Here is a 15,574-nt window from a genome sequence, read left to right on the forward strand (position 1 = left end):
ATTTTTTTTATTACATTTAAAAAAGTAAATAAACTTTATTTTATTAAATAAAATAACTATGACACTCCTAGAATAAATACATTACGTTTATTTAGCCTTTCCTTTGTTAAATAATAATTGTTTTCTTTAATAATACAGTAGTAACTTCCTATCAAATATACTTAATATGTACTGGTATTTGCACTATATTTGGTTAAAAATTGTTAAAAATAAAATACTTTCTCGCCGAATGTCCTCTCATTGAGTTAACTTAAGTTCTCTGAGAGACCCTTTACATTGTGAACGTAATGCTCAACTTGAGGTAAAATAACTAAAAACTTTTGTACCTCAGATCTTCATTCATTGACTTGGTAATTGTAGTTTTTTTTTTATGAAATAAGGGGGCAAACGGGTCACCTGATGGAAAGCAACTTCCGTCGCCCATGGACACATGCTGTGAGCATCAGAAGAGCTGCAGGTGCGTTGCCGGCCTTTTAAGAGGGAATAGGGTAATAGGGGAGGGTAGGGCAGGGAAGGGAATAGGGGAGGGTAGGGAAGGGAATACGGGATCGGGCCTCCGGTAAACTCACTCACTCGGCGAAACACAGCGCAAGCGCTGTTTCACGCCGGTTTTCTGTGAGAACGTGGTATTTCTCCGGTCGAGCCGGCCCATTCGTGCCGAAGCATGGCTCTCCCACGTTTTCCATACACTGTCCTTTTTTTAAATGATGACAGCAAAGTTCCATAAGAAAATGGTTATCATCACCACCACAAATCAGAATATATCACTTTACCAAATTTGGTTATCAAACTGGCATGACAGCCAGGATATTCACATATCACTGTACCTAAAACCATTGTCAAATTATGGTTGTCCTTGTCACATAATGTATATGCACTCTTGCGACTGCTGTGGCCTTCTTGTATACCTCGAGAGGCTGCTATTCTGAATGAACTTTCGTTGGCATACATCGTAGGTGTAGGGCTTCTAGCCACATCAGGACTCACACTACAGTATGCACTATGCGTCCTGATGTGGGCGTTGAGGGTGCTACGCTGGTAGAACTTACTACATTTTGATCTTAGCCAAAAGGCCGAAAAACTATGGGTACTGGTACCATTATCAAATTGATTTTCATTCTAGCATCTCCAACATCACAACTAGAACCATTATCGATATACAGCATTCCACCCCACTCTACCTAGAATCATTAGAAAATTGGATTTTCATTTTGTAATTCCACCAAAAAAAAATTTTCAAATCGTTTATATGGCGCATATTACACATAATACTCTGCCTAGAAACATTTTCAATTTGGTTTTCACGCCAGCATCTCCGCTGCGTATTTAACATGATATCACTCTACTTAAGATCATTATCAACTTCCACATTTTCACATGTAAGTGCTCTTGCTGTTATGCGTTCTTCTATGCCTCGTGAGGCTGCTGTTTTGGGTGAACTTTCGCTGGCATACATCGCAGGTGTAGGGCTTCTCCCCCGTATGCGTCCTGATGTGTGCGTTGAGGGTGCTCCGCTGGTAGAACTTGCTAGGGCAGTAGTCGCAGGCGAAGGGCCTATCGCCGATGTGTGTACGCATGTGGTTACGGAGGTCGCAGTTCTGGGAGAAGCGACGCTGGCAGACGCTGCAGGTGAACCTGGGATGGTGGAAATGTTTCATATATATTGATTTGCTTAAAATGTTGTCATACTAAAATTAACCCTCATACTACGCATACACACGTTTCCCGCACGCGCGAACGCGCCGGTTTGCACTTGAAACGTACGTGCGGAATTATATAGTTTCGTTCGAGGTCCAGGGCCCGATCTAAGGGGGGGCGAGCCGGGCATTTGCCCAGAGCGGCAAAATTGAGGGGCAGCAAAATGACTTTATTCCTACCTTCCAACCTAGCCATTACCCATCCACCACCCAAGTTTGAAAATTATACCGTCCAATCTACTTTAGGTTGGATAGTGGAAATATATTTTAAGTACTTTACAGTATACTTAAATATTCCCCCATTATCCCCCAACAAAACTAGCTTATGACTTGTATGGTTTTCTATATGTAAAGGGCGGCAAAAATTATCTTTGCCCGGAGCGGATAATTAGCTAGATCAGGGCCTGTCGAGGTCTGACAAGTGAAACAGTCTGTCAATACAATTTTCTAAGGTTTCGGACAATAAAAAACTATTGTAAGGGCCTTATCAAACTAGCGGTTGAGAGCGGCTCCGGGGCGAGACGAACACGCAGTGAATTCGTCCCGGACGGGCAACGTAATAATAGCGTTCTGAGTTTTATAAACCAGCTGTATGTATATGTACGCGATGAAAAGATTGCGATCTTGCCATGTGTCCGCGACGTATTCGCTGCGCCCCCTCCATTCTATAAATCCGCTCACACGTTACTACGGCGTTACTACAAAGATGCGGCGTTCTACTAACTCTACAGCTTGTCAAAAAAGAGTAGACGCTGTACACAATATTTAAAATCACATAAAAATATGAAAACCTTATTAAATCGAGATAAAAATGTGCAAGGTAATATTTAAAGTGTATGAGCGTTCTCTATGGAAATACAAAGAGAAAAAAACCACCTTTTGAGCGTGATTTTATTTAGAAAATTTTGAACTGCGTCTACTGTTTCTTGACAGACTGTAACTAACTACGCCGCGTATCAATTCATCATGATTTCAAAAAAAACAAACCTGTCATCCCCCGTGTGTCTTTTCTCATGCGCTCTCAAACAGTGCTTCGTCTTGAAGGTAGCCGGGCAGACCTGACAGGCGAAGGGTTTGAGGTTGGTGTGGACCGTCGCGTGTCGCTCCAGCTGCTTCTTGACCACGAAGCGGAGGCCGCACACGTCGCAGCAGTAGGGCTTCTCGCCCGTGTGGCTGCGGTAGTGCACCCGCAGGGACTGCTGCGTCTTGTACTTGGTTTGGCATATGTCACATCTGCGGATAAACAGAAATATCAAAACCATGCGTTACTTACCCAGGATTTTAGCTAGGGGGAGGGGGGGAGTAGGCAACACGTTTTTAATTCCAACTTGCCTTGTTCCAACTTCTCTTCTAGAGGGCGACAACTGCGGTTTGGGCGTGAAGAGGTAACATACAAACACACTTTCGCATTTATTATAATATTCGTATGGACTGCTTTTAATGGTCAACTCGACTACAGTTTTAAATGTTTAAAAAAAATACCTGAACTCATCAACAGCAGTATGCCGCGAGACATGCTTCTGGTACACATCTTTCAGCAGAAACCGTTTATCGCAGAACTGGCATTGAAACGGTCGGAAGTCCACATGCCTCGGTATGTGACGCCTCAGTTGACTGCTATTTGTGAATTTCCGCTGGCAAATATCACAGGAGTACGGTTTCTCGCCGGTGTGTGTGTAGAGATGGGTCTTGAGGTTGGTTCGACAGAGGAACTTGCGACTACAGTATTCACAGGTGTACGGTTTCTCTCCTGTGTGCGTTTTCCTGTGCTGCGTCAGCCCCGTCTTGAGTTTGAAGCGTCTCGGGCAGAGATCACAGGCGTGCGGTCGGTTGGCCATAGATTCGACTGTCGGCCGAGGATTTAAAACGTGACTCGGTCTCGGTCTAGCGGTGCTCATCGGAGGTGGGAGGTCGAGAGAGGAGAGATCCTCGCTCGAGTCGCTCTCGGAGGAGGAGGTTCCCTCGTACTCTATCGTGATCTCAGTCTGCCTCTCAACTTCGACCTTAATGTGTGAGTCAGTAAGGCTGTTCTTAGCGACCACAGACTCCATTTTGATTTGCGCGTCTGGATTTTCGATCGGTATTGCGAAAAAGTTCTCATCTGCCTTCTGTAGATCTTCCCTTTGTATAGCTTCCATTTGTATGTCTAAAAATACGTAGTAATAAAATGTTCAGATATTATGACTAATGCTAAACTACTCAAGGTGGAATACCCTATGTTACGGGGGCCAGGTAATGCAGCATAGCCCATAGGCTACATAGTTTTTTAGAGTAAAATTAACATTAAGAGCTAGCACTACCACATTTTGCCGCGCTATTTTTTTTATGAAGTAGGGGGGCAAACGAGCAAACGGGTCACCTGATGGAAAGCAACTTCCGTCGCCCATGGACACTCACAGCATCAGAAGAGCTGCAGGTGCGTTGCCGGCCTTTTAAGAGGGAATAGGGTAATAGGGGAGTGTAGGGATGGGAAGGGAAGGGAATATGGGAGGGTAGGGAAGGAAATAGGGTAGGGGATTCGGCATCCGGTAAACTTACTTACTCTTGCTTGCGCTGTTTCACGCCGGTTTTCTGTGAGCCCGTGGTATTGCTCCGGTCGAGCCGGCCCATTCGTGCTAAAGAATGGCTCTCCCACGTCATAATAATAATAATTTACCAACTATTACCGAAAAAGTCACTGTGTGACATAAAGAAAGTCGTAGTGCGCACTTATGCTGTATCCACACATGCCGCCAGCTTATACCGGCGCGCGGCGGCACGGTCGGCGGCCCTGCCGCAGGCTTCGGTGGCAACTTGGCAAGGCAGTCTGAAAGCCGGCGACAAACCCGGCGGTATAAGCCGGCGGCATGTGTGGATGCGCCATAACAGTCTATTAACAACTCCAGCATAAAATCGGATCAGTAATCGTGCACTGCAAATCGCGATTGAGCAAGCAGTACAGAGTACGAGTGTTCGTGGGCGACAGCAGTTGCTTTCCATCAGTTGACCCGTTTGCTCGTTTGCCCCCTTATAATAAAACCTTATAAAATAACATCATGATACCTCTCTCTATTTATACAAAGAGAAATAGTAAGACATTTTACCCAGGGTTGGGCTGAAATCACACTGAGGTGGCGACAATTATGTGTAATGTGATTTTCAACTTTTGTATCCATTACAGCCTGGAAAGTCAAACACTCCAACGACTCCTACTAGTAGGGGGGGTAGTGCTATCGTTTGCTAAGTAATTTCATACCGACCAAATTTTTGTCCAGCGGTAGCTTAATATTTATCAATCAATATAATCAGCGTCAGTCGCCGCACCCGTGGTGGGATGTTAACTGAGAGTATTTCAAAGTTGTAAAAAAAATAATTGCGAAAAGTGATTTTATACCGAATGAAAATTTTATGGATGATTATTGAGGTCATGCTTAACCAAAAATGCACCGTCAGCCGTATCGCAGACGGGGGATTTTTTAAAATGAGCGCGACCTCCCCTAATATACGCTCCGGTGGCGTGCGACTATCGACGAGTGGTCGACTCGTCCCGGCCGCCATGCGGCCGCTCGCAGTATCCTGCCCCTGTCCTTAATGTAGTACCTATGTAAAATTATATGTGTGGGGCCGTGTTTTGCCGAGTGTGACAAGGTGTGACAAGGGGAGGGGCAGCGTGATTTTCGCCGTTCATTAAAAAGCTCGAGAGCTGTTATGTATATCAGTAATTAGGAGATGAAAACGCTGGTACGGAAAATGCAGAATGGATAGAAGACTTATGGAGTGGATGGCAGTTTCAAAAATGTAGATGTTGCAATACCAATTGTTTAGGATGGGGGGGGGGGCTTTGTTTTTGTGACGAAATATTTACAGGCTGGTCACAGAAAGCGTGACAACCGGGGGGGAGGGGGTAAAAAAAGTGAATTTTAGTGTGACGTATTTTATGAACGGCCTCTGTGTGTAAATATTGCACGCATAGAAATAGCACGATTCAAGTCACCGTTCGTCGCGAGCAGTCGTCGGAGGTAGCGATCCGTCACGAGCGACCGCGACCTGTCGCGCCGCTGCCTGTAACTGCCGTTTCGGCATGATTTGAGCCTCACTCTAAAATTCTAAATCCTTATATCCTTAAACTTTCTTTTGCCGTGTGGTAACATACCCGGAGGTTGTGCTACAAGCTGCTCATCTCTCTTCTCCAAAACCTCCCGCTTGATAGGTTGCTCATCATTGTCCGAGTCAAGTTCAGACTCTAAGCTGGATTCCGATAGCTCTTCAGCATCTTCACTGCACTTATCTCTAATTTGCTCATTTTTTTTCTGGACTGAAATAATATGATAAATGTCTTAACAATTTATTTCATCATCTTCTTCAAAACTGCTTTGATGTACCCAATAAAGCTTTGTTTTAAACTGATTCTATATTTGTTACAGCAGGGGTTCCCAAACTTATTTTATCAACCCACTTTGAGAAAAAATTTTTTTGGCGCCCCCTTTTAAATTAAAGCCTCTTCACAAGGCCACACTTATTTCTGGATCCCATACCGCCCTTTAGACATTCAGCGCCCACAAGGGGGCATTATCGCCCACTTTGGGAAAGGCTGGTTTACACAATTCAGCAACATTATGCACCCACTATCAACAACTCACCTTCTCTGTCATAGAAGAAGAACCTCTCCTCTTGTTTGACATCCGACTTGTTCTGGACCTCATCACCGGTTATGAATGTAGTTACCGTCTCCGACTGTGACAACTCTAGTAGGGACTTGTCTTTGGATTTACCGACAACCTGAAAGTTTTATAAAATCAACCACAGAAAAGGTATAGACATGATTCAAAATTATGAGCTTTTGTTAAGAATTATCATACTGTTAGTTTTCAATATTTTCTTAAAATATTTTTATTGATTCCTTTTGCTTTTATATTCTTTATTATCAACTTGTTAGCCATAGGGTTGGCTGGAACTTGGAAGAGATGGCTTCTTCTGTTTCTTTGTTAATATCTCGATCGTGGGAATTACAGACACAATAGATATTCAATTGTTATGCGGATGCCGGGGGCCGCTTGGGGCTTGATGGGTAAGTTAGTGAAACTAGTTAGTAATACCAATTTGTGAGCAAAAAGAGTATTACTATCAACAGGTTTTAATTTTTTTATAACTGAAATTCACAAGTTCATTAACAAGTTCTATATCTTATATCTTTAAACAAGCAATTCTTGTATAATTTCTTCTATATATATATATATATATATATATACAGGGTGTAACAAAAACTAGTGATAATACGTTAGGGTGTGTACGTGTTCCTTGTAGAGAGTTCACTGTGAAAGTGGCAGCGCTAAAAGACGAAAAATTTTTTTCACTTTTGTATGGGTGGGACGCCCGAGCGTCACGAGTTTCCCCATACAAAAGTGAAAAAAATTTTTGGTCTTTCAGCGCTGCCACTTTCACAGTGAACTCTCTACAAGGAACACGTACACACCCTAAAGTATTATCACTAGTTTTTGTTACACCCTGTATATATATATATATATATAATTGGAATCTCGGAAACGGCTCCAACAATTTTCATGAAATTTAGTATATAGGGGGTTTCGGGGGCGATAAATCGATCTAGCTAGGAATCATTTTTAGAAAATGTCATTTTGTTCGTGTTTTATCGAATAATCAAGTCAAATAGCTAGTAATAATAATACAATGACTCTAACTACAGGACTAAAATACCTCTACTGCTTTAACATACCTCGAGAGGATCAATAAAGGCCATGTGCAGCCTACGAGTACTCCGTTCCGCCAGCACGCACAGCTGGTGGCATTGTCGCAATCTCGTATGGCAGATATAGCACATACAGCATGTCTCACTTTCAATCTGGAAATAAAACAAGAGCTATGAAATTTTAAGGTGCTAGACAATTTGTTATTGATTAAACAAGGAAACTATCAGGATATACTGATAGTAAGCAATAGCCACATTACACTAAAATCCAATTAAAATTCCATCAACCATTAACAACAACTAAAGATTTTGATCTATGTGGCTAATGACTTCTATAGAATGCTCAAGTTGATGTTTATATGCATAGTTACCTTCATATTCGAAAGTTTCTCATAGAGAGGGTGCAAATAAGTGTTCTTAATATTAACAACTCGCCGGCCTTCTATCAAACACAAATCACAACTTTCTTTAGGGATATCCTTATCCATTTTATTGTATCCCTTGGACAGACTTGATAACAGATAAACCTACAGGGTATACCCTATATTTAGCACAACAAACCGCAAAAATATAGTAGAATTTAAAGTTTCCAAATTCCGGAGCATAATTAGAAATAATTAAATAAATAACAAAAATATTGCAATTTTCGATAAACAAATGAAGGACGATGAACTTCAATTCTTCGCCTTCTTCTTTTTCAGTTTTTTTTTGACAAATGTTTGTTTACTGAAAAAAAAAATTATGCACTGTGGTTTTATTATAGATTTAAAATTTTAAATTAAAGTTTAAAGTTTAAACTTTAAACACAGCAAACTGAGTTGTAGGTTTTAATTGAGGCTATTATGTTAACAAAGGTGATAAAATTTGAATAGCTGTGCGTATTTAGATAGGAATTAGGATATTTTATTCCATATTATTTATAATATATTTCACTAAATTTCCCAAAAAATATTTAGAACCATAAACTTTTTTAAGGTGCCCATACACAGGACAATTTGTCGTTTCGATCGATGGTCAAGAAAATCGTCCAATCGATCTTTTGGACGTAAAATCGTTTGCGATATTGCTACACACGTACAATTTGTCGTTCGATTTTAACATCGAGGAGATAAATCGTTACGATAATTGTCCCGTGTATGGCTGTCAAATGTCACATTCTTCTATAGTCTATGGTTGTCACTCAAAAAAATCAAAATTCCATGCCCATGGTGGATCGTGATTGTATTTATCCAAACAATTGTGAATTTCGCGTTAATTATTTATTAAAAACAAATAAAAAATCGAAATGTCTACAGTGTCCGACTGTTTTACAATCGGCAGTATAGTTGCCACCAAAACTTGCTATAATGAGGACATAGAAGGGGAAGTGCTAGCTTTCGATCCGCAATCAAAGATGTTAATTCTGAAATGTCCGTCTTCTAGCGGTATCCCGAAGCGACACGATGTCAATATCGTTAATTTATCACTAGTAAGCGACGTTCAAATCAAGAAAGAAGTAACTACGGTCCCGGAACCACCACAGTCACTAAATCTGCACAGACTGAACACGCGCGTCAGAAATTCCGTAGAAAATAAGAGAAGATTAGTAAGTTCCCGCTGCTTTTGAAATAACCTAGTTTATTAAATACTTTAAGATCATTGTTCAACATATTATCACTATCAAAATGTACTTTGTGAGCCAAGTATCTGATTTGAATTGCTTTTGTTTAAAACTATACTTGGCTGTCGAGTAGCAACAAATTCAACCTGAGACCAATAGTAAGATCACAATAAACATTATACTCGTAGAATTTAAACATAACATAAACTTTCTGCTGCAGGTATCAGCATTATCAGCATGTTTGGACCCAGAGGGCCAGCGGTTGTTCCTGGCCATCGCCCGCGTCATTGAGGATGTGTCCTGGGCCGGACAGAACATCCGGGTGTACAATGAAGTCACCATCACACCCCCTTACAAAGTAAGCATATTTCATACCTGTTACATCATATTTAAAACACATGAAAGGCATTATTTCTGCCTTTGCCTGTGTTTCCAGGATTTAATACATTTCATTTTATTTATCTAAATGAACCGCCAAAATTTTATAACATAAGCAAGTTAAAAATGTTTAAAGTAGAACAACGCCTGTTGAGTTCATCAGCTACTAATATTATAAATGCGAAAGTATCTCTGTCTGTCTGTCTCGCTTTCACGCCAAAACTACTGAACCGATTGTAATGAAATTTTGTACACAGATAGTCTAAAGCCTGAGAAAGGACATAGGCTACTTTTTAACTGGAAAAAGGAGTTGTAAACTGAAGTCCGTGCGTTGTAAACTGAAGTCCACGCGGACGAAGTCGCGGGCAACAGCTAGTATGCAATAAATTTGAATTGTTGCTATTTCATACTAAATATTTTCTGCTAAAAATTATACAATTCTGATTTAATTTTATAATGTGTCCTTTCTTTTTAGGTGGAAAATGTATTAGGTGAACCAGACTCAAAACCTTATCAATATATAAGAAAATTTGTAGAAAAACATTGGAACCACAGAGATCATGCGGCCGCTTCAAATTCAAATCAAAATCAATAATATAACAAGTAACACCTTCAATTGGGTAGGTATGGGTTGTATGGTAAATTGATGAAAAGATTAAGAAAAACTTTTAAATATGTTTGATTTTATACAAGAAAATTTTATACACGGTAAGAATTTCATTAAAATTTGAAGTTATTTTTCTTTTAACAAAATCATGTAACAAATAATGTATTATTCGGATAATGAGCTAAACAGCCTAAGTTCTCGCAGTAATGCCAAAACAAACGACAAAAAATTTAAAACCAAAATATTGTTTTACCCCAGATAAAAACCGATTGTAATTTATTATTTTTTTATAACTGATAACTACCTAATTTTAAGGTCTGCATTAGTTTTAGGAACCATTTTTATGGTTAGTTTGTTGTGAGAGAAATTTATGTGGCTCGTCCTAGATTTTCGACCGACCCATATTAATTTTAAAGAGTAATCTATACTTTTGCAAAGTATGTATAAATAAATGTAATTTTTATAATGCTGAAAGCTATTTTAATGAAATCACTTTTATACTGTAACTGGTTTAACCCATCAATCCCCAAGCGGCTGCCGCATAACAATTGAAAATCGATTGTGTCTGCGATACCCATGATGGAGGTGTCAACATAAATAAATAGTGTAATCTACGAATAATAAAAATTAAGGAATTGTAACTCCCATACTATTACCGTTTTAAATTTGGTTCCTTTTGATCTGTCATGTAACGTCAGCCTAGTACCGCTCAAGGTCACCTAAATATTGCAAATGTATTGAAATGTGTACCTAAAGTACACTTTTTTGACAAGTATTGTGGAGCATGTTTTTTGACAATGTTACTTTTCCTTAGTTTTTATTATTCGTAATATTTAAATCAGTTTGCCAATAATTAAAGTCTCTGTAACTCAAATGTTGTTACAGATATTATTTTAAAACATACCAAAATAGAAAGCCATAGTAATGGTGAGTCTATAAATTAGAAAATATATTGTATTATAAACAGACGAACATACAGTGTGTTTGTGTAAACACCGTTATCCTTGAAACCATCAAATGAGACCATCAGAATGATCAACTTTTTCTATGAGAACAATGCTGGAAACTCAAAAAAATCCGTCTTCATACCCATACAAATTGCCGATCCGGGCATCCGTATGGGTATGAAGACGGCATTTTTTTTGAGTTCCCAGCATTGTTCTCATAGAAAAAGTTGTTCATTTTGACGGTCTCATTTGATGGTTTCAAGGATAATGGTGTTTACACAAACACACTGTATAACCTCCTTTTTGGAAGTTGGTTAAAAAGTTTTTGAACTACTAGCAGAAGTTTGCACACTGATCAACCTGCTAATAATGCTCTACAATTTTAGTTTTTCAAATACAATTGCCGAGCACTATTTACATGATCGTGCTAAATTGGGGGCGAGCCATCAAAATTTCTCTCGCGAGTTTCGACAAAATGTTGGCCAAAAACCGTGAACAGAAATGAAATGTTTCCAACAACCAAATCAACCGTGTACAGAGTGTTTTTATTTTATTTTTAAAAACAAGTCAACAATAAAATATTTAAAATTGTTAAAACATTTGTCTTAAATATATTATATTAAACAAAATAACGTGTTTTATTGTTTGTTTTTGAGTATAATTCGTATGAAACATTTTAGGCTAAACCAGTGGTACTAAACCTTTTTTTATACTGACCTCAAACTCGTTTTGGTGTCGCGGGCCGCAACCTACCAACCTCAGGTTGAGTATAGAATAATAAATGGGCTAAACCAATAGGCTTATGTATGTACATACAACTAACACCAAGACCGCAAAGCCCAGTTGCGTCTTATAGGGTTTCTATGGATGAAAATAAAACTATTTTAGAAAATTAAAAAATGTATTTCTTATTCTATAATAAATATTTACAATACTATGTTAAATGCATATCAGTACAACATTTGATAATACAATTTCCAATCTGGGAAGAACAATAATCATAAATCAACATACCCTGGTAATCTTAATATCTTAGGGGGCCGGGTGCCATCGAAATTCTCATACATAAAATCATTTTCTCGTACGAAAATATTTAACATGTTTGAGTTATTTTTCAGCTTAAAATAATAATTATCTAGGTTCCTGCGTAAAAATTTACTACAAAATATTTAAACACTAAGGGCCTGTTTCACCAATTTCTGATAAGGCTATCCACCAATTAACTTTACAGATCAAGTATGGAGAATCTGTCAAAAAAGTTGTGAATAGCCTATTAGGCACTTTATCAGAAAGTGGTGAAACAGGCCCTAAAAATATATGAAAATTTACAACAAAATAATAAAGGCGAATGCCCAAAAGTGGTACCAATTTGTCTCATGCTTCAATATGAAAATATAAAAGTAATTCTTTTTCGAATTTTTCAACGTAATTCCACGCCAGGAATCCAGTTTTTGAACTGTGAATATAAATTAAAGAATAAAAATTACTAAATATGACTTCCTCCATGTTTGGTTAGTGATGTAGTGCATTAATAGAAACATATAATCAAAGAATCGATATCGTAACAATATCGATTCATTCGACTAAAGCAATTATTATTGCAATCGTTATAAATATTACTTGCTTTAATAACAGTTTTCGAATGATAATATTACATAATGATATCATGTATAAGCTGTTGTATGTATAAGCTAATGTATGTTAGATTTACAGTAAAATTAAGCTAATATCCATTACACTTAATCGATTCAGTGCTGTTATTATCGATTTTTTTCATAGACTTCGATTTATCGATCGCATCCCTGACATCTGTCATTGCGTAATGTCATTGCGATATTGTTTTATTTTTCAGATTAATTTCACAAAATATAAATTAATGCTTGTTTCTATATTTTATAAATAGGGCAGTACTTGTGAACTTCTTCTGCGTATAAGTATATTGTGAAAATATTTTGTGAACTTTTGCTGCGTTTATATTAATTGTGCAGAATTCGAGTCGTTTTGTCTATTCCTAATGTTTATGGATAATTCCTACTCATAACTCAGGTAAGCAGACCTATTTTATTTTCTGAATAAGCATAAAAGCGTCTAAGAAGGCACCTTCCATGTATTTCCTGACAAATGAAATAATTTAAACTAGCATCTGAGAATATAACAGAAAAAACATTAAAGGCTTTAAATACATAAGTCTTTGATTTCACAAGTAATCTTCTAGCAGTGAAACCATTTAGAGTATAGCTGTTACTTCTATGAATATATTAAGTATTACAAACACTATTTAATTCATTCTTTGTTTTATTACAGCTGACTTCAGATTCTGACACTGCTTCAAGACAAGAGCAAACCCAAACAATGAAGGAAGTTTGTCGTAGAAGATTATATTTTTCTTGTGGCCAGTCTATTCTATATACTATAAGAACACATACTGTAAGACAAGATCAACAAAAGAGAAACATTATAGCTAGACTAGTTCCACTGCACTTGAAAAATAACTACTTAAGTATTTTTATTTATATTAAATTATATCTTATTAATGATATTTTTAATCTCCAATATTTGATACTGCTGGTAGTTTTTATTATTGTGTCCTAATAAAAATGGTTTCACAAATAATTTCATAAAATATTTTTATTTGTTGTCACTATTACGGACCGTTAGTACGGATCGCTCCGCTTAGACCGATCTGTATGAAGCTATGTGGAGGGTTTTAGAGTAATGCGGACGGGTCCGTACGGATTCGTTTTCGTATTACTCCTTAAAGCTTCATACAGATCGGTCTAATATCTATCCGGAGCGATCCGTACCAACGGTCCGGGTTAATTCTATGATTTTTTTGCAGGAGTATGATGAATGATTTAAATAGGTATTTTTTTTTTTATATTGATAAAAATTAATCTTATTTAAATGTTTGTGTGATCAATGATCATGTTCACATAATATTATGTTCCATGTGAATGTGTATTAATTCATACACTATATTAGGCTTAATTTACATGTAATATTATGTTGTTGATTAATTATTATTGTTCTTAAAATAATTAAGCCCTTTGTGTTTGCCCTTTTTTCCTTTTGTTTATAATACAACTCTGTTTTTGTTAATGTTATAATAAAGCCGCTGGACATTTGATGCATATAACATATTATGTATGTATTTGTTATTGTTATGACAATGTTTGGATAAAATAAAAATACATTGTTTGTTTTATTTTTGACTCCAGTCAACAGCATGCTACTATGAGTATAGTATTCCTTGGCAGCATGAGCATAAGCCCAATAGCGCACACGGCCAGGTCGTGCAGCCATCGAGAATCGAGATAGATACCTTAGTATGAAACCGCCATAGACCATGCGCGCACTTGGCCACCAAGCGGCCACACCATACTTTCGATGGCCGCTAGTGCGCTATTGCTTATTGGGCTATGTGTCCATTGTGAAAAGTATTGCGACTAAAATGTTACTTACATATTATTATAATAATAAATACCCCTAGATATTAACGCCTTACTCTGTTTTTAGAGCAATAACGTTCGCTCGTGTATGACCTGTCAATAAAATAGATGCTTTGAAGATTGAGGTTATTTTAGATTTTATCAAATTACTCTGAAACCACAGTTTTGTTTACAAAGATATTTTTATAGGAGCTAATATGATAATTATAGACTGTAAAAAAACAAGTTTGGTCGTGAAGCAAAATTTTTAGTGTTTAAATATTTTGTAGTAAATTTTTACGCAGGAACCTAGGTAATTACTATTTTAAGCTGAAAAATTACTCAAACATGTTAAATATTTTCGTATGAGAAGATAATTTTGGTATTACGTATGTATGAGAATTTCGATGGTACCCGGCCTCTTAAATATAGTGAAACTGAAAAATTTTAGTGACAACCTTTTAGCTTATGAGCTAAGTTTTCAAAAGGCACAGTATTAAGTTCTGGAAAGTTTATGATTTAAAGAACAGAAATAATTACATAAAAACATATTAAAGTGATTAATTGAAAACTGAGGTAGTATAGTCAAAATAGCACAAAAGCACAGACTAATAAGCACCAAAACATAAAATTCTTAAAACATTTAGCACATCTTTATGTGTCTAAACACACCAGGCCGACGTTACGCCCGCAATGTATTTTAAATTACCGATGACACTATTCCGTCGCGTTCCGTCCGTATTTTGTATGCGTTTGATATTGCGGACGTAATCATGCGGAATTTACGCCGCGTAACTTCGGCCTAGTGTGTATAGACACTATCACTTCCTTCATAGTGTAGGTCGCGCACAATTTTAAGGTTACTCAGCAAATATGGAAAGGGAAGGCTATAGGTTAAATTTTGGTCTACGCATAAAGTTAATATACCTAGCGGAATAGAGCAACAATCTCGAGCTGTCAAACGCAACAAAAACATGAGTGCTACTGTCATGTATCACGCGTCTCTTTTTACCACGCAGTGACATCTCTCTTGCTCAGGCCTTTGTTTCTCTATTCCGCTAGGTATATTATCTTTATGGGTCTACGCCACTACAAAGCAGCGCGGCGGCGGCATGGGTCGCTAGACCAATGCCGGTAGAAAATTAAACCTATAGTTTAGTAACTTAGTCCAGTGGTCGCCAACCTTTTTTTCACACGGGCTACAAACATGTTTTGATCTTGGTGTCGCAAA

At 37.7% G+C, this 15,574-nt stretch overlaps 2 protein-coding genes across 2 annotated transcripts; one reads left to right on the forward strand and one right to left on the reverse strand.

The window, feature by feature from the left end:
• Positions 1-649: 649 nt before the first annotated feature.
• LOC121736552 (zinc finger protein 557-like) lies at positions 650-8,028 on the reverse strand. Its single transcript, XM_042127831.1, has 7 exons — positions 7,755-8,028; positions 7,411-7,536; positions 6,317-6,455; positions 5,830-5,991; positions 3,180-3,843; positions 2,685-2,930; positions 650-1,635 (listed from the first exon to the last, which is right to left on the reverse strand). The coding sequence occupies exons 1-7, from the start codon at positions 7,869-7,871 to the stop codon at positions 1,374-1,376; spliced, it is 1,716 nt and encodes a 571-aa protein (XP_041983765.1). The 5' UTR covers positions 7,872-8,028; the 3' UTR covers positions 650-1,373.
• A 528-nt stretch (positions 8,029-8,556) lies between these two features.
• LOC121736582 (LSM12 homolog A) lies at positions 8,557-10,463 on the forward strand. Its single transcript, XM_042127878.1, has 3 exons — positions 8,557-8,968; positions 9,204-9,341; positions 9,837-10,463. Exons 1-3 carry the CDS (start codon positions 8,669-8,671, stop codon positions 9,954-9,956), a joined length of 558 nt encoding a protein of 185 aa, XP_041983812.1. The 5' UTR covers positions 8,557-8,668; the 3' UTR covers positions 9,957-10,463.
• Positions 10,464-15,574: the final 5,111 nt, after the last annotated feature.

This window comes from Aricia agestis, chromosome 19 (assembly GCF_905147365.1).
Source record: "Aricia agestis chromosome 19, ilAriAges1.1, whole genome shotgun sequence".
NCBI lineage: Eukaryota > Metazoa > Arthropoda > Insecta > Lepidoptera > Lycaenidae > Aricia > Aricia agestis.